The 26,735-nt window shown below is 45.8% G+C and overlaps 1 protein-coding gene across 1 annotated transcript in view; it reads right to left on the bottom strand.

The window, feature by feature from the left end:
* The window catches only part of chd6 (chromodomain helicase DNA binding protein 6), a 67,656-nt gene that overhangs the window by 15,016 nt on the left and 25,905 nt on the right, over nucleotides 1-26,735 (bottom strand). Inside the window, 38 exon segments of the mRNA XM_054617780.1 lie at nucleotides 486-1,811; nucleotides 2,269-2,587; nucleotides 3,134-3,388; nucleotides 3,479-4,234; nucleotides 4,989-5,086; nucleotides 5,389-5,597; nucleotides 6,623-6,989; nucleotides 7,192-7,249; nucleotides 8,066-8,144; nucleotides 8,719-8,733; nucleotides 8,735-8,846; nucleotides 8,979-9,082; nucleotides 9,481-9,570; nucleotides 9,875-10,034; nucleotides 10,185-10,303; nucleotides 10,379-10,459; nucleotides 11,915-12,117; nucleotides 12,564-12,674; nucleotides 12,942-13,121; nucleotides 13,211-13,375; nucleotides 13,975-14,170; nucleotides 14,260-14,470; nucleotides 15,032-15,188; nucleotides 15,460-15,558; nucleotides 15,741-15,884; nucleotides 17,006-17,182; nucleotides 17,468-17,711; nucleotides 18,669-18,790; nucleotides 19,275-19,412; nucleotides 20,953-21,039; nucleotides 21,530-21,647; nucleotides 22,735-22,796; nucleotides 22,919-22,984; nucleotides 23,866-24,015; nucleotides 24,634-24,664; nucleotides 24,666-24,698; nucleotides 24,700-24,774; nucleotides 25,010-25,190. Coding sequence (XP_054473755.1) covers nucleotides 486-1,811; nucleotides 2,269-2,587; nucleotides 3,134-3,388; nucleotides 3,479-4,234; nucleotides 4,989-5,086; nucleotides 5,389-5,597; nucleotides 6,623-6,989; nucleotides 7,192-7,249; nucleotides 8,066-8,144; nucleotides 8,719-8,733; nucleotides 8,735-8,846; nucleotides 8,979-9,082; nucleotides 9,481-9,570; nucleotides 9,875-10,034; nucleotides 10,185-10,303; nucleotides 10,379-10,459; nucleotides 11,915-12,117; nucleotides 12,564-12,674; nucleotides 12,942-13,121; nucleotides 13,211-13,375; nucleotides 13,975-14,170; nucleotides 14,260-14,470; nucleotides 15,032-15,188; nucleotides 15,460-15,558; nucleotides 15,741-15,884; nucleotides 17,006-17,182; nucleotides 17,468-17,711; nucleotides 18,669-18,790; nucleotides 19,275-19,412; nucleotides 20,953-21,039; nucleotides 21,530-21,647; nucleotides 22,735-22,796; nucleotides 22,919-22,984; nucleotides 23,866-24,015; nucleotides 24,634-24,664; nucleotides 24,666-24,698; nucleotides 24,700-24,774; nucleotides 25,010-25,190 — 7,098 coding nt within the window.

The following is a 26,735-nucleotide window of genomic DNA, read 5'->3' as shown; positions in this document are numbered from 1 at the left end:
ATCTCTTCTTCAGTAGAACCTTTTGCTGTCCTTATGTCTGCACTGCTTCATCCAGTGTGTATTCTATGAGGACTCACTACTTCATCACTACACTGAGTGAATGACCTTTGACCTTCTGGCTCATTTATCCTGCTGCTTCTGTCCTAACGTCTGTGCTCTCAGAGACTGCTGCCCAGAGGACCAGAACAAGAACGTTCTGGACACGTTCTCAACAGGAACGGTCTAGACTCATTGGTCAGGTGCATTGTGATCAGGTACGATCTGATCAGGTAGGTTCTGATGAGGTACGTTCTGAAGAGGTAGGTTCTGATCAGGTACGTTCTGAACAGATCGTACCTGATCAAGTACGTTCTGATGAGGTACGTTCTGATCAGGTAGGTTCTGATCAGGTAGGTTCTGAAGAGGCACTGCTCTATCAGACTAGATGAGATGATTGATTAACAGCTGGAGCTCTGATGTGAATCAGCCTATTAAACGGTTCTCACCTGGTGTACCTGGCCGCTCCTCCTTCACTGGTTCTTTCCCCACCAGACCCTCTGAGGAGTCTACCAGCCCGTCGGCCTGCTCCAGCTTCGGGGTCAGGACGGTGCTGTCGGCCTCCAACAGCTCCTGCTTGGTCTCAGCTTTGACCTCAGGAAAGGCTGAGAGGTCCAGGTCCTGTGGCTTGGCCTCCGGTTTGATCTCGGAGCTGTCTGGGTAGGTGCAGAACTCCAGACCTTCTGGTTTGGGGGTTAACTTTAAATCCTCTGGCTCTGACTCGGTCTTCAGCTTAGCTCCGTCTGGAGAAGCAGTGAACAGGAGAGCTACTGGTTTATGCTCAGGTTTGATTTCAGCGCCAGCGGAGTAGGCGGCGAACTGGAGGACTAGAGGTTTACGGTCTACGCTCTCGGCCTTCATGGGGGGGCTCAGATCTTCAGGTTTGGTCTCCAGAGTTTCTGGTTTCACAGGGTAGTGTAACTGCTCAGCTTTGGTCACCAAGTTCTCTGACTTGACCCGGTAGGAGAGGAACTTTCCATGTGTGGATTCAGAGCTGTCGGGGTAGACTTCCTCAGCTGTCTCCGTCTTGGTCTCCTCCATCTTCACTGGCAGCTCCAGTAGCTGTGGTTTCTTCTCACCACCTCCGTCTGCTAACAGAGGAAACTTCAGATCCAATGGCTTTGAGTCGACTGCGTCTGCAGGAGGAGTGGGGGCCATTTTGATTTCATCTTGCTCCAGCAGATGGTCTTTGTTGTCCTGATGGAGGGAGAATGTTAGGACTCTATTCTTCTCATCTCCAGCTGTGTCGTCATAGTTTTCCTGATCCGTGGACTCTTCACTGTGGAGTCCAGCTCCTCCCTCTGACTTTGAGGCTTCTGTAGGTGGTGGTGGTACGGAGGCAGCAGGGCAGCAGGCCGATGCGTATTCAGAGTAGATGCTCTGCAGCACCATCTCACTGGGTTTGACGTCTGTTTGTTCCTCTGGTGTTTCATCACAGGGTTGAGGAACTCGATCCACCTTCCCTTCAGAGACCTCGTCCACTTGATCTGCCAGATCCGAGTTTCCCATCGTCTCGTCCGTCTGATACAGAATCAACCCGTCCACTTCCTCTCCGGGTTCTTCAATAGACTCGGGACAGCCGAGGCCGCCCTGCTGCTCCAGCTTCCTGAGATACGGGTGAGCGTCTGGCCGTAACTCCTCTTTGTGCTCTGATTGGTCAAAGCTCCCCTCAAGGTCTTCTTCATCCTGGTCTCCGAGTCCAGGATCTGGCACTACCCCGTCCATCTGGGTTACTTCCATTGGGGGATTCAAGACTCCCAAACGTTGGTCAGCACCTGTGAGGATAAACCATGAGATGGATTCAAGCATGTGAACGCAAAGTTGAATTAATGTTACAGAGTAGAAATGAGATTAAATCATCTGTGAACTTATTCTGATGGCATCATCTGATGACGTCTCAGAGTCCCCCAGTTAAGTCACTATCAGTGGTGATTAATGCTCCTCCATTCACAGATTTATAAACCCGGAATCTGTGGCGACATTTCCAGAAATAATCCCGAATCTAAAATCACATCTTTAATTATAATTATGACCGAAGGAGGCGCCAAACAGAATGAAACAGATCTTAGATTGTAAGGTTCAGTCTTTCTACGATCCTGTTTCTACATGGAGAACAGTTTGTTTGTTTTCTTCTAACAGGTTGGTGACTCTGTTTCCATCCAGTGTCCACTCGTGTGAAATGAATGAGTTTTTTGGGGTAAACCTTAAATTCCAGCAGTGTTTTAAACAAACCTCGTTCTGCATCACACTCCTCTCTTCCCAGACTTTGATCTCCTGGTTTCTCCACAGTCTGCTCCTCGCTCCTCCTCGACAGGTCTCCCTCTTTTCCCTCCTTGTCATCAAACTGGAACCCAGCGCCTCCTGCCCGGCCCTCTCCTTCCTCCTCAGGATTGGCCAGGCTCTCTGTGACATCAGAGTGGTTCAGCCTATCCCGCGGCTCGTGGGCAGTGATGTCAGACAGAGAGAGAGGAGGAGGGGGGACGTAGGGGGGAGGGGGGCTCGCCGACAGGTCGGTTTGATCTCCGCTGGGTTCCTCGCTGACTCCGATGTCCTGAAGACGGAAGACAAGAGGGTCAAAACCAGATCAACCAGATCTACTGGAGCTGGAGGACCACATGGTGATCATCTGATCAATACCACAAAGGGTTATCCTAATAACAGGTTAACTTCCTGTTCCAAACATTTCTAATAACTCCAGACAGTTGTGAAGTCCAAAAGTCAACAATTATTTAAAAAATACTGATTAGAAAACATTTCTAAATTCACAACATGTTTTCTTATACCAAAATATTTTACTATAATCCATAATTGTTGGCGTTTAGCCTTTAAAAAACAACATTTTCACAGTTTTCTCGTAAATAAATCAGATTTTATAAAAAAGAGACAATCACATATTGAGGAAGGATTATGTTGAAGTCTTTTTTTTAGGATGACGACAGACTAAGCGTCATTTGAAGCTTTTCAAAAAGACATTTGGTACAGCTCTATGATGAATGTTATGGAACCTTTGGTGTGTCTGTTTATCGCCTGCTTCTCTGAAAACATTACTTTAAAAATGGTTTTCAGATTTGAAATGGTTTATTCTGCAAAAACCGACCTTGAAGAGCATGAAGCTGGAGGACAGCGGCTCCACAGGGTCTCCTGCTGAGGGGTGGGAGGGGGAGGAGGAGGGGGGGAGGCCCAAACACTCCTCCAGAGTCGCTCCTTCCTCCCCTCCTCTGTCTCCCCCCTGTGCCTCCTCATCCTCCTCCTCCAGGAAGCCGGTCTCCAGAGCGGAGGGACCCAGGATCGGATCGGACTCGTTGAACATGTGGTGAGCCGGACTGGACTGGTCGGTCCCGTCCCAGGGAGCCTGCACGGACAGAGAGATGAAACATGGATTCTTCTCTATGTTCTCACATTTTACAGACTAATCCAATGAGGAGAAACCAGAGCAGAGTACCTGTAAGTGATCCAGCTCCACTGACGGGGCCATCAGCCCGGTCTCCTCTGAGGAGCCCTGCTCTCCAACCAGAACGTCACTCCTCAGTTTGGAGTCGAGGTCGGTTCCCCCGACGCCGTACGAGTTGAGCATGCTTTGACCTCCTGCAGCCGAGTTGAAGGGGAAACCGTTGAGGGCGTCTTTGGAGGCCTTCCCTCCGTGCAGAGCGTCCGCAGACATGGCGTCATGCTGCAGAGAACCCAGCTCCAGACCTTCATCCAGAGGGGGGCAGTCCAGGAAGTCTCCCCTCGACCCAGAGACCAGTCCCAGACTGGGAGAGGAAGAGTTGTGGGCGTCCAATGGAAGGGGGTGGAGGTGAGGGTGAGAGGAGGAGGGAGAAGGAGCCGGTGGAGGCCCAGGGTGGTGCTGGTGGTGCTGGGAGGACTGGTGGGGATACTCGGGAGGCTGAGGGGAATCATACAGGCAGCAGTGAGGATGAGAGGAGGAGGATGAAGACGAGATGCCAGGATGAGTCACCAGGTGAAGATGACTCTGAGGATGGAGGTGGGAGGGGTGCCCCCTGACGTAGTTCCTGTGAGCCTCCAGGAAGCTCAGCTGGGGGTCGTTCAGGATGTAGAAGTCGGTGCGGCTCAAGCCGTGGCGCGCCGCCCCGATGAGGAGGTCCCGGTCGTGTTTCCCAGACTCCCACCAGACCGGCAGGTAGAGGGAGGGCCGGCACAGCTGGAGGCGGGCCGACAGCAACGGGTGACGGAGAACCTGGAGGAGGAGAGGGTACGTATGAAAACCAGGAGGAGTAAAAGATCCTCTCTCATCTACATGGATCAGAACAACACGCCCTGTGACCTCTGACCTCCACGCTGCTCTGGGTTGGATCTCAGACTGTCAGGACTCGGTCTGGTTCTGAGAGAGGAACTATGACCTGAAGGTTCTTCACCACGCAGCCAACATGTGAATAAACACAGTCCTCCTCTGAGCCTCCAGGGTCAAGAGGTCAACCAATCAGCACACAGTCTGTCTGCACTCACTTCCTGTTCCTCTCCAGTGCAGGCTGATAATAGAGACATGAAAACACTAAAAAACATTCTGATAGAGTAAAAAGAACTCATATGGTTTTATTCTGAGCACTGCCACTACAGTTCCCATCATGCTTTGGGTGAAGTAAACAGGATGCAGCCAGTTACCTGAGGTTTAAGTTGTTTATATTTTTGAGGTATTAAAAACTAACCTGTTAATGTAGAAACAAACTTAAAGGGATCACTGTGAGGAGACATGAGTTCATAAGAAGTGTATCTTCTAGATGATTTATAGATTCATGCAGACGTCCGTCTTCAGCAGACTTAGACTTAGACTTTATTCATGACACCAGAAGAAGAGATCTGTTGAGTCAGGCTGATTTGAGCCATTAATACTCCGACATGAACCGGCTCTCTTGTGTTGGGGATGAGTTTTGACCCCCAAACATTAACTCTGTTATGAAGCTCCATGAAGCTCGGTTTCTAGAAGAACCCACCTGCTCTCTGATCTTCCGGAGCAGCTCGATGCGATATAAAGTCCTGGCTGCTCTCTCTTCAGTCAGAGGCTCCACCAGCACAGCGGGGTCCACCGAGTCTGAGAGGGAGGGAGGGAGGGAGGGATATAGCCTATTAATCACATTAGAATCCTGATCACGTGGTTTTAACACTGAAGTAAACATGCATTTATGGTAAATAAAGCTCTTTAAAATACTTTATTCATATTTGACATGTTGTCGTTTGTCCTTACACTCATTAACGGATTTATTATCAATTCAAAATGTTCATATTCTGCTTTGTTTTGTGATTCTGGTTTATGATTACATTTCAGTGAAGACACACTGACTCCTCCCACCAGCAGGGGGCAGTAACGCCCCCAGAGACCAGGACCCTCAGTACCTTCCTCCTTCCTGGCAGGCAGCTTGCAGGCCGTCCTGCACATGTTGACGAAGGAGTTGAAGTATCTCTCCAGGCTCTCGTCCGTCTTCCTCTCCAGTCGGGCCAGAGCTCTGAACTGGGACCAGTCGAAGGACTTCCTGTCTGAGTCGTAAACGACGCCATACGAGGACACGGTGCGGTAGAAATCTGCTTGTTCTCGACGAGTCCACCTGAAAGAAGACGGAGGAGAACGTTCAAACATCATGTCTATGAGATGTGTTTGGAATAAAAGGCTGATCTAACAGATTCAGATTATGAAGAGACAGAAACATTAATATCCAGGAGGAGGAGGAGCTTCACCACAGGACCAGCAGACGGATCAATGTGTTCATTTGAATCAATAATCATATTAAAGACATCCAATGAGCCACACACACTAATGCACACTGTAGTATTCTTCAGACATACAGTAACTATAAATGAAACAAGATGTGCAGGAGGTCGTTTTCAATACATACATTAACACGACTATAATTATGTAAAATAATGAGTATTTCTTCCTCAAACTAATTATTTAAGTATTTTAATCTGAAAGTTCTTCTTCTTAAGTTCAGTTTAGAGTTTTAAAGAACAGAGAGAGTAAAACTTTTATCCGTCTGTCCTTCAGAGTCTAACATGAAAAACTGACCGCTGAGAGAAATCATTTACAAATCTCCCTTTCATTTAAATAAATGTGTGTTCAGTAACTATATCTGTCTCTGAGGGAACACATGGTGTTGACACTGATTAAAGTACAGAAGTAATTATATATTTGATTCATATTATGAAGTGAAGGCTGTATTAATTTAGTGCTAATGCAAACCCAACATTTCCTGCTGCAGCTTCACATTAAAAGCATTTAAGTGACTTTTATTATGAAGGGGTCACAGGACATGTAATGTGTTTGACAGAATACTAAACAGATCAGTTTGAAACCTGTCAGGGAGAGAAGAAGAGTGAGGAGCATCCTCAGCTGGTAGATGAAGAGCATTCTGGGACTTGTAGTCCTAACCAGTAGAGCTGTAGGGTTCTCCTCTACACCATGTGACTCCTCTCTGCCTCATGTTTCACTGTTTAAAGGAGCAGCTGCTTTGACGTGTTAAGGAACTCCTTCAGAATAAAAGACCTCAGAAATCAGATTCAGAGGAATCTGCAGTTAAACGTTGTTGTTGTTAACTTCCTGTGATCCGGTTCTGATCCGGTCAGTGTCTCTCACCTCCTCTGCCACTCCAGGAACAGCGGGTCCGGTTCTGTGGCGACCACGGAGCACCTCCTCAGCTCCTCCCCCAGCTGCCACGCCATCGGCCCGCCGTGGTGGCCATGGACTCCGGCTCCACCCATCCCCATGGCGACCAGTCCGTCGTGGAGCAGGAAGTCGTGGCGGAGCGGCGGCTCGCGGCGCAGCGTGAAGCGCTGGTAGGCGGTGATCAGACGCCGTAAACGGGCCGTGAGGGCGGGGCCGGCGGGCCAGACGGGCCGGGCCTGGACCACATGGAGCGATGCCACCCCGGAACCCGATCCCACCGTCGTCGTGGTGACCAGAGCTCCGTCCTGGACGCACAGGTCACCTGACATCTGAGAGTCTGTGGAGAAGACGGGAATGTTGATCACGTGACTTCCTGCTGGTAGTGGTGCTGATTAATCACAGATCAATCACATATCAATCACATATCAATCACAGTCACAGATCAGTCACATATCAGTCACAGATCAATCACAGTCACAGATCAGTCACATATCATGTGATGGGATTTGGGTTTAGACACAAAGACACGTCCGTCTCACCTGGACCGGTGCTGTCCGGTTTGTCTGACATGTCGGTGCTGGAGCAGGTTTCCTCTCCCTGTTAACACACACACACACACACACACACACACACACACACACACACACACACACACACACACACACACACACACACACACACACACACACACACACACACACACACACACACACACACACACACACACACATAAAACAAGTTAAGGGAAGAACTTTGTAGAACAATCATTTTAAATATGTATTTACGTTTCAAAAAGAGAAGAAACTAAGACGTCACTCTTTGTTTGGATTAAACTTAAAATGTTTTTCTTTGATTTAGTTTTTCCTCACAATTAATACATTTGTAAAAAGATGGTTCTGTATCATATTGAATATAAAACTGTTTGTCATTTTAACTTCACATTAAGAACACTGAAGTTTAACAACAAAAGAGACGATCAATGAAACCTGATAAAAAAATCAATAAGAAGATTCAGAGGACAAACGTCTCCAACAGAGAACCAGAGACGTCTCCAACAGAGAACCAGAGACGTCTCCAACAGAGAACCAGAGACGTCTCCAACAGAGAACCAGAGACGTTCCAACAGAGAACCAGAGACGTCTCCAACAGAGAACCAGAGACGTCTCCAACAGAGAACCAGAGACTTTCCAACAGAGAACCAGAGAGAACCAGAGACGTTCCAACAGAGAACCAGAGACGTTCCAACAGAGAACCAGAGACTTTCCAACAGAGAACCAGAGACTTTCCAACAGAGAACCAGAGACTTTCCAACAGAGAACCAGAGACGTTCCAACAGAGAACCAGAGACGTTCCAACAGAGAACCAGAGACGTTCCAACAGAGAACCAGAGACGTTCCAACTCCTCCTCCTCACCTTGCTGCTCTCGTCTCGGTCCTCTCCTCCTTCAGCTTTGATCTCTGCGTCGTCCTTCACCTCCTCCACTTTGCTCACGCTGACAGAGAAACCACAGAAGAAGAAAAAGCTTTAATGACTCGGATAATGTGTGTGTGTGTGTGTGTGTGCGCGTGTCTTCTATATAAATGTGTCTCTCAGAGATCACTGATCTGGTTGCTATGGACACAATGACTGAAGCACCCTGATGTCAACCTGTGCATGTTTGTATGTTTGTATATGTGTGTGTGTGTGTGTGTGTGTGTGTGTGTGTGTGTGTGTGTGTGTGTGTGTGTGTGTGTGTGTGTGTGTGTGTGTGTGTGTGTGTGTGTGCGTGTGTGTGTGCATGTATTTCTAGGTGTCGATGTGTCAATGAAAACAAACATAAGAGAGCAGGATGTGATGTTCACACCACTGATAACACCTCCTGGTGAGAACGCTACTACAGAGGAGGAGGATGAACACTGCAGGTCTTCATCCTCCTCCTCCTCCTCTGTAGTAGCGTATGTGTCTCTGTAGTGAAGCAGCTGTAAACTCTCTGTGTGTGTGTGTGTGTGTGTGTGTGTGTGTGTGTGTGTGTGTGTGTGTGTGTGTGTGTGTGTGTGTGTGTGTGTGTGTGTGTGTGTGTGCTCCACCTGTCAGTCATGTCAGCCCCCCTCCCCTCCTCCCTGTTCAGCAGACAGAGCAGTGACGTCGGGCATCCCCACTCTCTCCAGGAAACAAAGGTCTGGATCCGCACGCATGGCGTTGTACCGCTCGTAGCCTGTAGAGGGAGACAGACACACACACACACACACACACACACATTAACACACATATAAAAAACTATGAAAAGGGCTGAAGCCAATAATCAATAATCAATAATCTGTGAGGAGTGATCAGAAGCAGCCGTCACCGTGTTTGTGGACTCCGATGAGCAGAGACTTGTCAGCTTCTGTGTCCCACCAAGAGACCGGAATCTCTATGTAGTCGATGTCAGGGAGAGACACCTCCAGCTTACTGCACACACACACACGCACACACACACACACACACACACACACAGACACACAGTAACACACGCACACACACACACACACACACACACACACAGTAACACACACACACACGCACACACACACACACACACACACACACACACACACACACACACACACACACACACACACACACACACACACACACACACACACACACACACACACACACACACACACACACACACACACACACACACACACACACACACACACACACACACACACACACACACACACAGACACAGACACACACACACACACACACTCGGTTAATAAGTCCATCAGGACAAACGCCTCCATGGATCAAATGCAGCCTCATCGTGATGTCATCGTGATGTCATCATGCTGAGACCTTACCTGGCAGGTATCCCCTCTCCAGCTTGAGTGGCAGCTTCACCCAACACCTCCACCTTCAGGTAGTAGAGCATCCTCACCCTCAGCAGCACCCTGAGGACGGGGGGGGGAGAATAGATTACTCTCCATGTGTGTGTGTGTGTGTATGTGCGTCTGTCTCTGTGTGTGTGTGTGTGTGTGTGTGTGTGTGTGTGTGTGTGTCTCTGTCTCTGTGTGTGTGTGTGTGTGTGTGTGTGTGTATGTGTCTGTGTGTGTGTGTGTGTGTGTGTGTGCGTCTGTCTCTGTGTGTGTGTGTGTGTGTGTGTGTGTGTGTGTGTGTGTGTGTGTGCGTGTCTCTGTGTGTGTGTGTGTGTGTGTGTGTGTGTGTGTGTGTGTGTGTGTGTGTGTGTGTGTGTACTTGTTGCAGTGCTGCTTCAGGTGCTTCTTGTAGCTCTCGTCCTGCAGAACCACCTCCGGGTTACAGTGGACCAGCCAGTCGGCGGTCTTCACCTCAGGAACGTTCAGCTGGTTCTTCAGCTTCTTCCCCTTCCGACCACGAGGAACCGGAGCAGATAGCCCTGGAGAACCGGGGGGGGGTCAGTACCAGAACCACGGACCATGGAGTCATAAGCTTCTTACATTTTTACTCTCCATGCTGCGTTTAAGGTCACGTTAACGGGGAACCCTCCACGCTGCGTTTAGGGTCACGTTAACGGGAAAGTGCTCACCAGAGTGGTTGAGCAGGTCCTGGTCCTGGCCCTCCTTGGTCGGGGTGATCAGGTCCCAGATGAAGCTCTTGATCTTGTCGTCTCCTTTGTAGTGTCTCAGGCAGTAGACCAGCAGAGCCCTGAATCACAGACCACATCAGTCCTTCACAGGGAGACGGAGCATGAAGAACACTAACACACGGAACCCTTCTTACCTGCAGATCATCTCCATGTCTCGCTCTGCCAGGTGCCATTTGAAGCGGCCGTGGTTCATGATGTCCGTCCACCGACCCCAGCTGGAGACAAACAGGACGCCAGGAGGACAGAAACCACAGAAGAAGAAACGATTTAATCAGCTGTGTGTGTGTGTGTGTGTGTGTGTGTGTGTGTGTGTGTGTGTGTCTGTGTGTGTGTGGATGTATCACCAGGGACAACGAGGAGGAGTACAGAGGACTGATTGAGAGCTTCATCACATGGTGCAGCAACAACCACCTGAAGCTCAACATCAGCAAGACCAAGGAGCTTGTGGTGGACTACCAGAGGAACAGAAGCCCCCCTGTCCCTGTTTTCATTCAGGGAGGGGAAGTGGAGAGGGTTGAGTCCTACAAGTACCTTGGGGTGCAGATCAACAATAAACCGGACTGGACACACAACACTGCCCTCTACAGGAAAGGACAGAGCAGGCTGTTCTTCCTGAGTGCCTTCAATGTGTGCTTCTTCTACCAGTCTGTGGTAGCCAGTGCCCTCTTCTTCTACCAGTCTGTGGTAGCCAGTCCCTCTTCTTCTACCAGTCTGTGGTAGCCAGCGCCCTCTTCTTCTACCAGTCTGTGGTAGCCAGCGCCCTCTTCTTCTACCAGTCTGTGGTAGCCAGCTCTTCTTCTACCAGTCTGTGGTAACCAGTGCCCTCTTCTTCTACCAGTCTGTGGTAACCAGCGCCCTCTTCTTCTACCAGTCTGTGGTAACCAGTGCCAGTGCCCTCTTCTTCTACCAGTCTGTGGTAGCCAGCGCCCTCTTCTTCTTCTACCAGTCTGTGGTAACCAGTGCCCTCTTCTTCTACCAGTCTGTGGTAGCCAGTGCCCTCTTCTTCTACCAGTCTGTGGTAGCCAGCGCCCTCTTCTTCTACCAGTCTGTGGTAGCCAGTGCCCTCTTCTTCTTCTACCAGTCTGTGGTAACAGTCTTCTTCTACCAGTCTGGTAACCAGTGCCTTCTCTTCTTCTACCAGTCTGTGGTAGCCAGCGCCCTCTTCTTCGCTGTGGTGTGCTGGGGTGGTGGCATCAGGACTGGAGATGCCAACAAACTTAATAAGCTGGTGAGGAGAGCCAGCTCTGTGGTGGTCTGGAGCTGGACAGTCTGGAGTCAGTGGGTGAGAGGAGGATGAAGGTCACACTCAGAGCCATCCTGGACAATCCCTCTCACCCTCTCCATGAGGAGCTGTGGCAGCTGGGCAGCTCTTTCAGCCATCGGCTGATTCTACCAAAGAGCAGGACGGAGCTTCAGACGCTCATTTGTGCCCACTGCCATCAGACTGTACAACAACAGCAGAGACCACAGTCTGTCACCATGCTGACCAGCCCCCCCCATGTGGATATACTGTACATTTTTATTTTTATTTTTATTCTTATTTCTTATTTCTGTTCTATCTTTATTTTGTTGTATAGTATGTGTATTTATTGTCTGTGTCTGTGTAGTTGAGCTGCTGCAACACTCGAATTTCCCCCATGGGGATCAATAAAGGAATATAATAATAATACCCGAAGATGAGCAGGTTCTTCTCCACTCTGAAGCATTCCGCTCTGAGGTAGCGTCGGCTGCGTTCTCCCAGACGGCGGGTTCGACACGGTCGATCCTCAGAATCGCTGTCGAGCTCCGAGAACTCCATCAGCTCGTCATCCTCGAAAGAGTTGTAGTGACGAGTCTGCTTCCTCACCCGAGGAGTGTCGATCACCAAGGACTCCTGCAGGAGACACCAGGAGGAAAGGAGACGTTAGAGGAACCAGAGGAACATCATGTTATATATAATGTTAAACACAGGACATCTGTAACAAGGTCCTCTCCTCCATCTTTGTGTTGGATCAGATCCATTTCATGTCTCATGTTGTTCTCCTTTCATTCCTCTGCTCCTCCTACCTCCTTTTTACCTCTACTAGATGGAACACCTCCTGTTCAGAGGTTAAAGGTCACTGTTTCTCTGTTAACCCTCAGCCTCTCTCTCTCTCTGACCTCCCTTCTCTCTTTCTTCTGTTTGTTCCTTCTTACCTTCTTCGTTCTCTTTAGTTCCTCTTTCTTTGTTCCACCTCCTATCTTTTCCTTGTATCTCCTTTCCTCCTTTAGTTCCTTTCCTCCTTCAGTTCCTCTCCTCCTCTCCTGCTCTCATTCTTAAATCTCTTCTTCTCTCTTTACCTTCTCAGATTTGGAGTCGATCTCCACCTCAGCGATCTTTGCCCATTTCTGCCAGAAGTTTGGGTCGTCCAGAGAAATGTCCGTTCTGTTTCCAGATGAGATGAAGCTGGCCTGAGGACAGAGGAGACAGAGGACAGAGGAGAGAGGAGACAGGACAGAGGAGAGAAGACGTTTTATTTAAAGTATTCAGATCGTCCTCCACAAAGTCTCTCAAAACAACAACAGATATCTAACGAGGCCTCCACTAAGACCAGCGGTTCACTGAAGACAGACAGACGTCCTCTGAAGACAGACTGTGTCCATCATGTCCTCATAACACTCCCTCTCATGGGCCTATGCAGTACTTGTGATGGTCCCGTTCAGGACCAGGACCGGTACCTTGGCGAACGTGGACCCTTTCCCCTCCGTCTGGATGGTGATGGTCTGAGTCCGTCTCTGGAGAATCTGGTCGATGTCTTCCTCACAGAACTTGGATCCCTCGTCTTCCTCGTCCATCAGCGCTCCGTACGCTCCTTTCTTCAACAAGTCCTCCACCTCCAGCTTGGAGAGCTGCTGCACCTGCATCCACAAACAGACACACACCGGTTTACTGTGAGACAGTGGTCTATGGGGGATCAAACGCACGGCGTCGCCTCCTCCTCTCTCACCCCGTTCAGGCTGCCTTTACGGTTGATGTCCTGGAGGACGGCTTTGTCCAGACCGAGCTTCAGACTGGCCTTGTCAAACATCTCCCTCTCGTAGGAGTTCCTGGTGATCAGCCGGTAGACCTTCACCGCTTTGCTCTGACCGATCCGGTGACATCGAGCCTGGGCCTGAGAGAAGACATGAAGACATGAAGACATGAAGACATGAAGATATGAAGATATGAAGACATGAAGATGAAGATATGAAGATATGAAGACATGAAGATATGAAGATATGAAGATATGAAGACATGAAGATATGAAGACATGAAGATATGAAGACATGAAGATATGAAGATATGAAGACATGAAGATATGAAGATATGAAGACATGAAGATATGAAGACATGAAGATATGAAGACATGAAGACATGAAGATATGAAGACATGAAGATATGAAGACATGAAGATATGAAGATATGAAGACATGAAGATATGAAGACATGAAGATATGAAGACATGAAGACATGAAGATATGACATATAGAATCAATAATGTTATAGATCTGATCTGATTCCTCTAGAGGCATTAGAGCTTCTAGAGGAATCAGATCTGATCATCATCAATCATTGATCATTGATCTGATCAGGAATCAGAAATGACTCCAGCAGTGAAACAGATAAGCAGCAGCATCATTCATAAGCAGGTCTGTGTTTGAGGATCAGCTGTTTGAGCTGTCTGGTCTCCTCAGCAGATCTTCAGTCCATACTGATGAACATCTCTCTCACCTGCAGGTCGTTCTGGGGGTTCCAGTCCGAGTCGAAGATGATGCAGGTGTCTGCAGCCGTGAGGTTGATTCCCAGGCCTCCGGCTCGGGTGCACAGCAGGAAGACGAAGCGGTCCGAGTCTGGCTTGCAGAACCTGTCGATGGCGGCCTGTCGCAGGTTTCCTCTGACGCGTCCGTCGATGCGTTCGTACGTGTATCTGCAGGACAGAAGCAGAAACTCACTGTTATTAATATTAAAGGGCAACAGATGTTCCCTGAGCTCTCAGGCCTCCTCCTCTCTCCTCACCGTCTCTGTATGAGGTAGTCCTCCATGATGTCCAGGCAGCGCACCATCTGGGAGAAGACCAGCACTTTGTGACCTCCAGACAGCAGCTTGGGCAGCAGCTTGTCGATCAGAACCAGCTTACCGGCCGCCTGGATCATCGCCTGCAGCTGGAAGTCCAGAGCGTCAGGACTGTGGTACTTCCTGAAGCTTTCCAGAATCTTCTCCTCCGCTCCTGAAAGAAGACAAGGAGATGGGAGGTAGGAGACGAGAGGAGACGGGAGGACGGCAGCTCTCAGCTGTTTAAGTTCCTCAGGACAAGAACGTAACGTTAGGATTTTATTGATTCTTGTACTCTTATCGGTTCTTTTTGATGATTTTTTGAGGAATGAAAGACAATTAATTACCAAAAGAATCAACATTTCTTTTTTATTATTGTATGTAAACAAACAGTCTTTCTTGAGCAGCAACATAAGAAGTTCCTAACCCTTTAAAACCCATTCTCAGCTGATCAATTATCTCAGTGATTATCTTTGATTGATCCTCCTGTTCTCCTGATCAGACTAACGTTACCTGCAGTGGAGGAGGATGGACGGCTGATCTCCAAACAGTAGAAACTGATCATTTCTGCAGACTGATGTTCTGCTTGTTGTCCAGATGTTGTGTTAAACTGCTGCTGTTTCCTCCTTAACTTGAGTTTGAGTGTGTGTGTGTGTGTGTGTGTGTGTGTGTGTGTGTGTGTGTGTGTGTGTGTGTGTGTGTGTGTGTGTGTGTGTGTGTGTGTGTGCGTGCTCACCTGTGATGAGGTACGGGTGGTTGCAGCACTTGCGGAGCTCCATCATGGTGTTGATGAGGTTGGGCATGTTGTGCTGGTTGGCTCCTTTGGACAGGAAGGAGAAGTTCTTCTCTAAGATGGCTCGGTAATATTTCTTCTGGATGTTGGTCAGCTCCACCTGAAGGATCAGCAGCAGGAAGAAGACTGGAGGTTTAGTTTAACTGGTGTTCACACCATCCAGGAGAACATCAGGTGAGGAACATCAGGTGAACACCTCCAGCTCTTCTGGACTGGAACAGCCACTGAGCTCACATGCTGGATGTTTGATTAGTTCAGATTAAAACATGAATGAAAAGAATGAATAAAAGATTTTAAGACTCTGAAGACAAAGAACAGAGAACCTGAGTCTTTTATTACATGAAGCTCTGATGGGAGCTCAGTGTTCTCACCTCGATGATGGTCTCCTCTTTAGGCGCCAGGTTCTTCTCTACGTCGTCCTTCAGTCTCCTCAACATCATGGGCTTCAGAATGGCCTGAAGCTTCTTCACCTGGAGCAGAAAACACAGGAGGAGGAACATTAATGTCTTCTTGTCTTCCTCTTTATGTCCATGAGAAAGTGAGACACAGCTGATCTCATCACAGAGACTCAGAGCTGCTGAAACATTCAACACAAACACTACTTCCTGTAGCTCTAAGGTCTACCATCATCTGTATCTACACAAAGACACACCTGCTCGTCTGTTTTCAGGTCTCCGAACTCTTCCAGGAAAGTGCTTTCTGAAGGAAACTGCAGCGGCTCCAGGAAGTTCAACAGGCTGAACAACTCCTCCACCGAGTTCTGCAGAGGAGTTCCTGTCAGCAGAACCTTGTGTTCCTGTTAGAGACGAGAACATCTTTAGAACACAGAACCTGCTGCTCCTGATGACCTGATCACATGAGGTTCATTAAAACAAACAGACCAGACATCTTCCTCTCAAACATCTTCTTCCTCTCAAACATCCTCTTCCTCTCAAACATCTTCTTCCTCTCAAACATCCTCTTCCTCTCAAACATCCTCTTCCTCTCAAACATCCTCTCAAACATCTTCTTCCTCTCAAACATGCTCTCAAACATCCTCTTCCTCTCAAACATGCTCTTCCTCTCAAACATCCTCTCAAACATCCTCTTCCTCTCAAACATCCTCTCAAACATCCTCTTCCTCTCAAACATGCTCTTCCTCTCAAACATCTTCTTCCTCTCAAACATCTTCTTCCTCTCAAACATGCTCTTCCTCTCAAACATCCTCTTCCTCTCAAACATCTTCTTCTCAATCATCATCTTCCTCTCAAACATCGTCTTCCTCTCAAACATCTTCTTCCTCTCAAACATCTTCCTCTCAAACATCCTCTCAAACATCTTCCTCTCAAACATGCTCTTCCTCTCAAACATCTTCTCCATCTCAATCATCATCTTCCTCTCAAACATCTTCCTCTCAAACATCCTCTTCCTCTCAAACATCTTCTTCTCCTCAATCATCATCTTCCTCTCAAACATCTTCTTCCTCTCAAACATCCTCTCAAACATCTTCTCCATCTCAAACATCTTCTTCCTCTCAAACATCTTCTTCCTCTCAAACATGCTCTTCCTCTCAAACATCCTCTTCCTCTCAAACATCTTCTTCTCAATCATCATCTTCCTCTCAAACATCGTCTTCCTCTCAAACATCTTCTTCCTCTCAAACATCTTCCTCTCAAACATCCTCTCAAACATTCCTCTCAAACATGCTCTTCCTCTCAAACATCTTCTCCATCTCAATCATCATCTTCCTCTCAAACATCTTCCTCTCAAACATCCTCTTCCTCTCAAACATCTTCTTCTCCTCAATCATCATCTTCCTCTCAAACATCCTCTCAAACATCTTCTTCCTCTCAAACATCCTCTCAAACATCTTCTCCATCTCAATCATCATCTTCCTCTCAAACATCCTCCTTCTCAAACACTCAAACACACACTGACCAGGTTCATGAGCTTCAGTCCCTCCAGCAGTTTGCAGTTCCTGTTCTTCAGGCGGTGAGCTTCGTCGATCACCACGCAGCGCCAGTGGAGCTTCCTCAGATCGGGACAGTCGGCCATGATCATCTCGAAGGTGGTGATCAGCCCGTGGAACTTCAGGACACCGGGGATGGTGTTGCCCTGAGGAGAAGAGGTTCAAGAAGAGATCTCATTAGGATGAAGAGAGGCTCTTCACCGACTCATCCTCATCCTTCAGCTTCAATAAAAACACTGAACAGGTGAGGGAACATTCACTACCATTGTTGATAATCTTTATAATCTTTATAACACATAAAGCATCACAGAGAGTCAGTGGACATGTTGAGAAGAAGAAGAATCCACCAGCTGAATGTCACGTCTGTCTTTTCTTTATATCCTCACGACACCACCTATCCTCTAAAGCCTCCTTCCTTTGGAGAACCTTACCTGGGGGTCTCTGTAGAACATCTCGTACTGATGGATCATCTGCCGGCTGATCTGAGAGCCGTGATACACGATGACGTTCAACGGCGTCCACGTCCGGAACTCCCTCTCCCAGTTGGTGATGGTGGACAACGGGGCGATGATGAGGAACGGCCCACGGATCCCCATGCTGAAGATCTCAAACAGGAAGGTGATGGACTGGATCGTCTTACCCAAACCCATCTCGTCCGCTAGGATGCAATTTTTTCTACAAGAGAGACAGAGACGGTGAGAGAGGACAGAGGACAGAGATGACAGAGATGATAGAGGACAGAGGATAGAGGACAGAGGACAGAGGATAGAGGACAGAGATGATAGAGGACAGAGGATAGAGGACAGAGTTGATAGAGGTCAGAGGATAGAGGACAGAGATGATAGAGGACAGAGGATAGAGGACAGAGACGGTGAGAGAGGACCCATAGGACAGAGAGGATAGAGGACAGAGGACACAGAAGACAGAGAGGATAGAGGACAGAGGACACAGAGGACAGAGAGGACAGAAAGGACACAGAGGACAGAGAGGATAGAGGACACAGAGGACAGAGAGGATAGAGAACAGAGAGGATAGAGAACACAGAGGACAGAGAGGATAGAGAGGATAGAGGACACAGAGGACAGAGAGGACAGAGAGGATAGAGGACACAGAGGACAGAGATGATAGAGGACACAGAGGACAGAGAGGGTGAGAGAGGACAGAAGTTCTGCCATTAAAGGTAATTACTGCATTACTAACCGTCTTCTTATAACATGTTGGAGATCTTTGTATTGATCTTTATGAAAATAATGATTTATGATGAAATGTGATCAGAAGCTCCAATGTTCCTCCATGTCTGGAGTCTGAGCTCTAGAGGAGCCTCTCTGATGTTCTGATACGACTCCTCTCCTCGTCTCTTTGGCTTCAGGTTTACACACTTCAGTATCTTTACTCACAGACGGGTTCAGTTATTCGACCTGATAGAGACGCTCGCTTTGCCTCTGATCTGGGGCTTTTGTTAGCAAACTCCTAGAGCTGTTGGCGAGTGGAGATCAGGGCTAAGAGCACGTGTGTGTATACTAGAGATAAAGCTGATATTCATATTTGTGTGTGTGTGTGTGTGTGTGTGTGTGTGTGTGTGTGTGTGTGTGTGTGTGTGTGTGTGTGTGTGTGTGTGTGTGTACTACCCACCTGTTGTACCAGTTGAACAGTAACCAGTTCATTCCCTCTAACTGGTATTCTCTGAGCTGGTTTCCGTTGCGGTATCCTCTGGAGCCGTCCAGCTTCTGCCATTTCTCTGCAAGAGGACGCTCCTGAAACATGAACACAAATCGTTTCATCAGAGATATGATGTTTAAAAGATCTGTGTTACACCTCAACAAGAGAACAAGCAGAACATCAGACAACAGAACTACTCGGCTCTTCTGGTTCCATCTCAAAGGAGATAAATGAACTGTCCTGTTTTTAGAAAGGTGAGAGGAGGGATAATAAAGAAGCAGTGCAACAGGCTGATGTGACGTAATGAGTGATACTTGTTTTAATTAATAACAGCTAATAAAAAGAGCTACAGACCAGCTGTCGTTGGAGCAGGAGTCTAGAACTGAACGTCAGAGTAAACTGATGACTTTGTCTCGAAGCTCTCTGATCAGATCACATGATTCAGGGCTTCACTTCCACACTAGACAAGCAAACACCTGAAGAGGTTTTTATGGATCTGATTCTCAAAACCTCAGTGTGACATCATTCTCTTCTCAGAGTTCCTCTTCTGATCTGAACCTGTCTCATGTTTCCACTCACCATGTGTCGGAGGTCTGCTGGCAGTTTCTGGATCTCCTCAAACTCTTTGATCTTCTCTGGGTCCAGGTCCTCCTGCAGCTCCCAGGTCGCCTCCTCGTACGAGAGACTGCACCACTTAACCAGGTAGTGAGTGACCTCCTGCAACAGCACACACAACACACACACAGTGTTAGCTGGTGTTAGCTGGTGTCACATGGTGTTAGCTGGTGTTACATGGTGTCACATGGTGTTAGCTGGTGTTACATGGTGTTAGCTGGTGTTACATGGTGTTAGCTGGTGTTAGCTGGTGTCACATGGTGTTAGCTGGTGTTACATGGTGTTAGCTGGTGTTACATGGTGTTACATGGTGTCACATGGTGTTAGCTGGTGTTACATGGTGTTAGCTGGTGTTACATGGTGTTAGCTGGTGTTAGCTGGTGTCACATGGTGTTTGCTGGTGTTACATGGTGTTAGCTGGTGTTACATGGTGTTACCTGGTGTTACATGGTGTCACATGGTGTTACATGGTGTTACATGGTGTCACATGGTGTTAGCTGGTGTCACATGGTGTTAGCTGGTGTTAGCTGGTGTTACATGGTGTTAGCTGGTGTTACATGGTGTTACATGGTGTTAGCTGGTGTTACATGGTGTTACATGGTGTCACATGGTGTTAGCTGGTGTTACATGGTGTTAGCTGGTGTTACATGGTGTTACATGGTGTCACATGGTGTTAGCTGGTGTCACATGGTGTTAGCTGGTGTTAGCTGGTGTTACATGGTGTTAGCTGGTGTTACATGGTGTTAGCTGGTGTTACATGGTGTTACCTGGTGTCACATGGTGTTACATGGTGTCACATGGTGTTAGCTGGTGTCACATGGTGTTACATGGTGTTAGCTGGTGTTACATGGTGTTAGCTGGTGTTACATGGTGTTAGCTGGTGTTACATGGTGTTACATGGTGTCACATGGTGTTAGCTGGTGTTACATGGTGTTAGCTGGTGTGGTGTTGGTGTTAGCTGGTGTTAGCTGGTGTTAGCTGGTGTTACATGGTGTTAGCTGGTGTTAGCTGGTGTTACATGGTGTTACATGGTGTCACATGGTGTTAGCTGGTGTTACATGGTGTTAGCTGGTGTCACATGGTGTTAGCTGGTGTTACATGGTGTTAGCTGGTGTTAGCTGGTGTTACATGGTGTTACCTGGTGTTACATGGTGTCACATGGTGTTAGCTGGTGTTACATGGTGTTAGCTGGTGTTACATGGTGTTAGCTGGTGTTACATGGTGTTAGCTGGTGTTACATGGTGTTACATGGTGTCACATGGTGTTAGCTGGTGTTACATGGTGTTAGCTGGTGTTAGCTGGTGTTACATGGTGTTAGCTGGTGTTAGCTGGTGTCACATGGTGTTAGCTGGTGTTAGCTGGTGTTACATGGTGTTAGCTGGTGTTACATGGTGTTAGCTGGTGTTACATGGTGTTACATGGTGTCAGCTGGTGTTACATGGTGTTAGCTGGTGTTAGCTGGTGTAACATGGTTAGCTTGTGTTAGCTGGTGTTAGCTTGTGTTAGCTGGTGTTAGCTGGTGTTGGCTTGTGTTAGCTGGTGTTGGCTTGTGTTAGCTGGTGTTACATGGTGTTGGCTTGTGTTAGCTGGTGTTACCCGGTCTATCTGGGGTTATATGCTGTGTTCTTCATGTTCTTCCTACCTCTCCAGTCTCCGTGTCCGTGGTGACAGCCACCTCCAGGACTCTGTCCACCTCCACATAGTCCGGGTTAAAGATGTCCTCATCGGGCTGGAAGACGAACAGAGAGACAACAAGACCTTATTGATTCCTCCTTATCAATCAGGTCAGGGAAAAATAAGCCCCCAAAAAACACAGAAAGTATCCTAAACATAAAAACAGAACCAGTGATCGTTAATGTCATTGTTAAACACTGGTTATAACGTGTTTTCTTTTTATAGTTCTGTTTCTCCATAATACTATTGAACCACTGGTATTCATGTCCATGCTGTGTGTCTGACTCCACTAAAGGGACAGTTCTGATTGTTTGACCGTGGTTCTATAAAGAGAAGCGTTGATGAGACGAACAACGCAGTCTGACAAAGACGCCACCGTCAGGTCGAGAGGATGCTTCGATGTCACGGCGTTGCCATGGTTACGGCAGGTTGGAGTTTACCTGTTGGCCTCACTGTGTGACTGTGAATCATCAGGCAGTGATGTTCCTCCATCATGCATCCAGACCTGAACAGTGAGGAGAATAACAGGCGGTGCTGAAGGTTACCTCGGTGAACAGGTGTTTCATCTGGGCCTGTTTGGTCCGAAAGCGTTTAATCTTCTGGTGGATTCTGGGATCTTTCTCCAGCTCCTCCAGAGTGGCCCACTTACAGTGAAGGTAGGAACTAAAACAACACAGAACACCAGCTGCTTTAGAGGAACACGTGTGTTTAGAGTGTCTGTGTGAAAATCAATGAAACGTATTCATCTCTGAGATAAAACCTCGATCACATCATGACGATCAATACAAAGCTCATGTGTGGAGTGAAGGATGTTGTTACCATGGCGACAGTTTGACTTCATGATGTAATCTATAACTGGACAAACAGAAAGGTGTCTGCAGCGTCCACAGCTCACTACTCACACAATGACGCTTTATATATATGTCATCATCATTACATATGATAAAGATATTTAGAATTCACATGTTATACTTTTCTGTAACTTTATAATCAGTGAAAACATTATTCACAATGTCTTCATCCTTCATTTGATCTGTTAGACAGTCAGACAGCATATGAGTGAGGTCACAGTGACCTTTGACCACCGAACTCTGATCCCTTCATCCTTCAGTCCAGACTAGAAGAACTTATCTCAGAGACACGTTCACCAGAATGGGACGGAGAGACTTTGTGGATGATTTTCATGTTAATCACTAAACCAAACGCTTCATAAACAGAAACGTTTAAACATCTGAATCCAAGAGGAAAAGTTAATTCATCAGCTGATTATATTCATTTTATTTGTTTAGCCCCAAATCACACATTTAACCATCTGTTCAACATCCGACCTCCTCAGTCCAGGACAGGAGAACTCCTGTAGACCTTCTCTCTCCTCCTCATGACCACTGTGACCACAGAGACACTTCACTCTGAACCACCAAGTGAAGCGGTTTACTTCCTGTTTACATACTGGAATAATAAAGCAATGTGGATTATTTTCTCATAATTCTTTTTAGAAACAACCGATAAGAGTATTGATGAGGAACCGAACCGATAAGCAGTATTGATTAGAGTACTAGTATCAATACAATCCTAACGATAACGTCACTATTAACCAGTCCACTTTACCTGCTCTGAGTAAAGTACGACCATGAGTGAAGAGGAAGGACTGACCTTCATCACTGTGACCTCTGACCTCATCAGATAACAGAATGTATTAAAGGATAAATAGAATTTATATGAAAACAAACACAGAGGAAGAGAAACTCACAAATTTCTGTACTTGACATAAAACTCCTCCGTCTCCTCGGGTTGGTCCTCTGATGAAGAAGTCTGAGAGGAAGAGGAGGAGTGAGGATGAGCAGAGGAGATTTAACAGTGTGTGTGTGTGTGTGTGTGTGTGTGTGTGTGTGTGTGTGTGTGTGTGTGTGTGTGTGTGTGTGTGTGTGTGTCACCTCTTTCTTCACTGGTCTGACAGACAGGATCTTCTCGATGATGTTGGCTTCATCCTCCGGTGGTTCCTGATGGAGAAGAAGAGACAAAGATCAGCTTCCTCCAAAGATGAAGGTCACAGACTGTCATCTTCATCACCACCATCATCATCACCCTCATCGGTGACTTCATCAGAGCTGGTTGGTCCACCATGTTTACATCACTGATAGGAAACAGCAGCTGTGTAGAACTGAAGCCTCCAACATGAGCATGACTCTAAGTTTAACCTTCAAAGAGGCAGAAACATTCTATTCAGCTCCAATGGTCGTCTGTCAATACCTGTATATTATTATTATTATTATTATCATCATTATCATTATTATCATTATTATTATCATTATTATTATTATCATATCATCATTATCATTATTATCATTATTTTCATTATTATTATTATTATCATTATTATTATTATCATTATTATTATTATCATTATTATTATCATTATTATTATTATCATTATTTATTATTATTATTATTATCATTATTATTATTATTATTATTATCATTATTATTATTATCATTATTATTATCATTATTATTATTATTATTATCATTATTATTATTATCATTATTATCATTATTATTATTATTATTATTATCATTATTATTATCATCATTATTATTATCATTATTATTATTATCATTATTATTATTATCATTATTATTATTATCATTATTATTATTATCATTATCATTATTATTATCATTATTATTATTATCATTATTATTATCATTATTATTATCATTATTATTATTATTATCATTATTATTATCATTATTATTATCATTATTATTATCATTATTATTATTATATCTCATGTTGTATCTCAGCTGTATCAACAGGACACAAGAGGAGACCCTGAGATAAGGAGAGTGAACGAGGAAGGAAGCAGCAGAGTCTCCTCACCTCGGCCTGCCAGGCCAGCGCCGTGGCGTTCAGCGCTGAGATACGACCGGTTCCGAGGACCGCGATCGTCTCCCCGTCATCGTCCACAACCTTAAAGTCCAAATCCTCGTTGTACTTCCTCCTCTTGACCTGACGACCCGAACGACGCTTCTACAAGAACGGAGGACAGAAAGATGGACCAATGGAGAGGAAGAGGAAGGATGAGGAAGAGAGAGGAAGAGGAGATAGAAAGAGGAGAGAGGAAGAGGAGAGAGGAAGAGGAAGGATGAGGAAGAGGAGAGAGGAAGAATGAGGAACACAAGGAACAGAGGAGAGAGGAAGAGGAGAGAGGAAGAGGAGATAGGAAGAGGAAAGGAAGATTGTCACTTCACTTCATCTTCTGCTTCCTGTTGCAGAGGATGCTTCTTCTTCATCATCATGTAAAAGTCTCCTTTAACGCTACATGTTTAAATCATAATATATATGTATATAAATATATACACATATATACATGTATATATAAATATATACACATATATATACATGTATATAAATATATACACATATATACATGTATATATAAATATATACATATATATATAAATATGTATATATAAATATACATATAAATATACATATATATGTATATTTATATTTACATACATATTTTTATATATATATATATATATATATATATATATATATATATATAATAAATAAATATATATTTATATATATATGTATATTAATATATACATATATATATATATATATATATTGATGTCTCACCGTGGTGTCCTGGCCGTCCTCCCCCCCCATGGAGGACAGATGTTGAGGTAGTGTCATCACTGTCCCCCCTCGTGGACAGTCTGCTCCTGGTTTCTCCTCTTCCCTTTCTTCTTCTTCTCCAGCGGCGCTGCACCAGGATCTCTGAGAGGAGAACAACAGGAGGAACCATCAGCGTCTCTCACTGAGCCTCCCTGAGGAGTCGCATGTCTCCTCCTCACTCTGCTCTAATGTCTCAGAGGACAGAGGACCAACCTCTGGAGCTCTGATCCTCCATGGAGAACCAGAGCCCATGAAACGGGTTTCTGTCTTAACCAGGAGGATGGAGGTCGGGATGACCTCCTCCTCTCCCTCCTCCCCTCCTCCTCTCCTCCCTTACCTGGGTTTGCGTCCCCTCTGTCTGGGTGTCGGGGGGGTGGTTGTCTTGCTGTTGACCTGTCTGTTGACCTGTCTGTTGACCTGTCTGCTGACCTGTCTGCTGACCTGTCTGTGGTTCTTGCCGTGGCTCTGGACGCTGTGTGTCTGTCCCTTAGTGAGGACAGCAGGAGCAGGAGGAGGTGCTGAGGAGGACAGAGGAGGACATTCAACATTACTTCAATCATCCTGGACATGATTTCTGCCTCATGTTTCTATAAACTGACTCTTCACAGAGAGACCGGGGGTTCGATTCCCAGCAGAGGAACCGCACACAGCCAATGACTGAACCACGAGAATCCATCCCATAATAATAGATGAGAGGGACCAGCTCAGCTAACAGGTGGTGATATAATCAATATTAACAATATAAACGTTGGTAACCTATCAGATCTATTGATCGTCTGTACCTTCATAAACATATAAACGTTGGTAACCTATCAGATCTATTGATCTATTGATCGTCTGTACCTTCATAAACATATAAACGTTGGTAACCTATCAGATATATTGATCGTCTGTACCTTCATAAACATATAAACGTTGGTAACCTATCAGATATATTGATCGTCTGTACCTTCATAAACATATAAACGTTGGTAACCTATCAGATGTATTGATCGTCTGTACCTTCATAAACATATAAACGTTGGTAACCTATCAGATGTATTGATCGTCTGTACCTTCATAAACATATAAACGTTGGTAACCTATCAGATATATTGATCGTCTGTACCTTCATAAACATATAAACGTTGGTAACCTATCAGATATATTGATCGTCTGTACCTTCATAAACATATAAACGTTGGTAACCTATCAGATGTATTGATCGTCTGTACCTTCATAAACATATAAACGTTGGTAACCTATCAGATATATTGATCACTGTACCTTCATAAACATATAAACGAGCCCGAGATTTATATTAGGCATTTATCAAACTATTCGGTATCGGCAAAATAATGGCCGATAAATGAATATAAAAAAAAAAAAAAAAAAAAAAAAAAGTATTGGCGTTGCATAGTTTGTCTCCAGGGGCGCTCTAACGTCCCAAACCCGCTGATTCAGGCAGAGTGAATGACGGAGATCGACGGAGATCATCGGTGTTGTGTTGTTCATGTGTGCAAGTGCGTTCATGGTAAGTTGGCAACTATATTGATCGTTCATGACTACCATGTCTGTACCTTCATAAACATATAAACGTTGGTAACCTATCAGATGTATTGATCGTCTGTACCTTCATAAACATATAAACGTTGGTAACCTATCAGATATATTGATATATTGATCGTCTGTACCTTCATAAACATATAAACGTTGGTAACCTATCAGATATATTGATCTATTGATTTTCACAGATGCTGTACCTTCATAAACATATAAACGTTGGTAACCTATCAGATATATTGATCTATATTTTGATCTTTCTGTACCTTCATAAACATATAAAACGTTGGTAACCTATCATAATGTTAGATATATTGATCGTCTGTACCTTCATAAACATATAAACGTTGGTAACCTATCAGATATATAAACATATATCAGATGATCGATCTGTACCTTCATAAACATATAAACGTTGGTAACCTATCAGATATATTGATATATTGATCGTCTGTACCTTCATAAACATATAAACGTTGGTAACCTATCAGATATATTGATCTATTGATCGTCTGTACCTT

This window comes from Anoplopoma fimbria, chromosome 17 (genome assembly GCF_027596085.1).
Source record: "Anoplopoma fimbria isolate UVic2021 breed Golden Eagle Sablefish chromosome 17, Afim_UVic_2022, whole genome shotgun sequence".
In the NCBI taxonomy this organism is placed as follows: domain Eukaryota; kingdom Metazoa; phylum Chordata; class Actinopteri; order Perciformes; family Anoplopomatidae; genus Anoplopoma; species Anoplopoma fimbria.
Note: the sequence above shows the minus strand (reverse complement) of the source record. Positions and strands in the feature narration are given on the sequence as shown.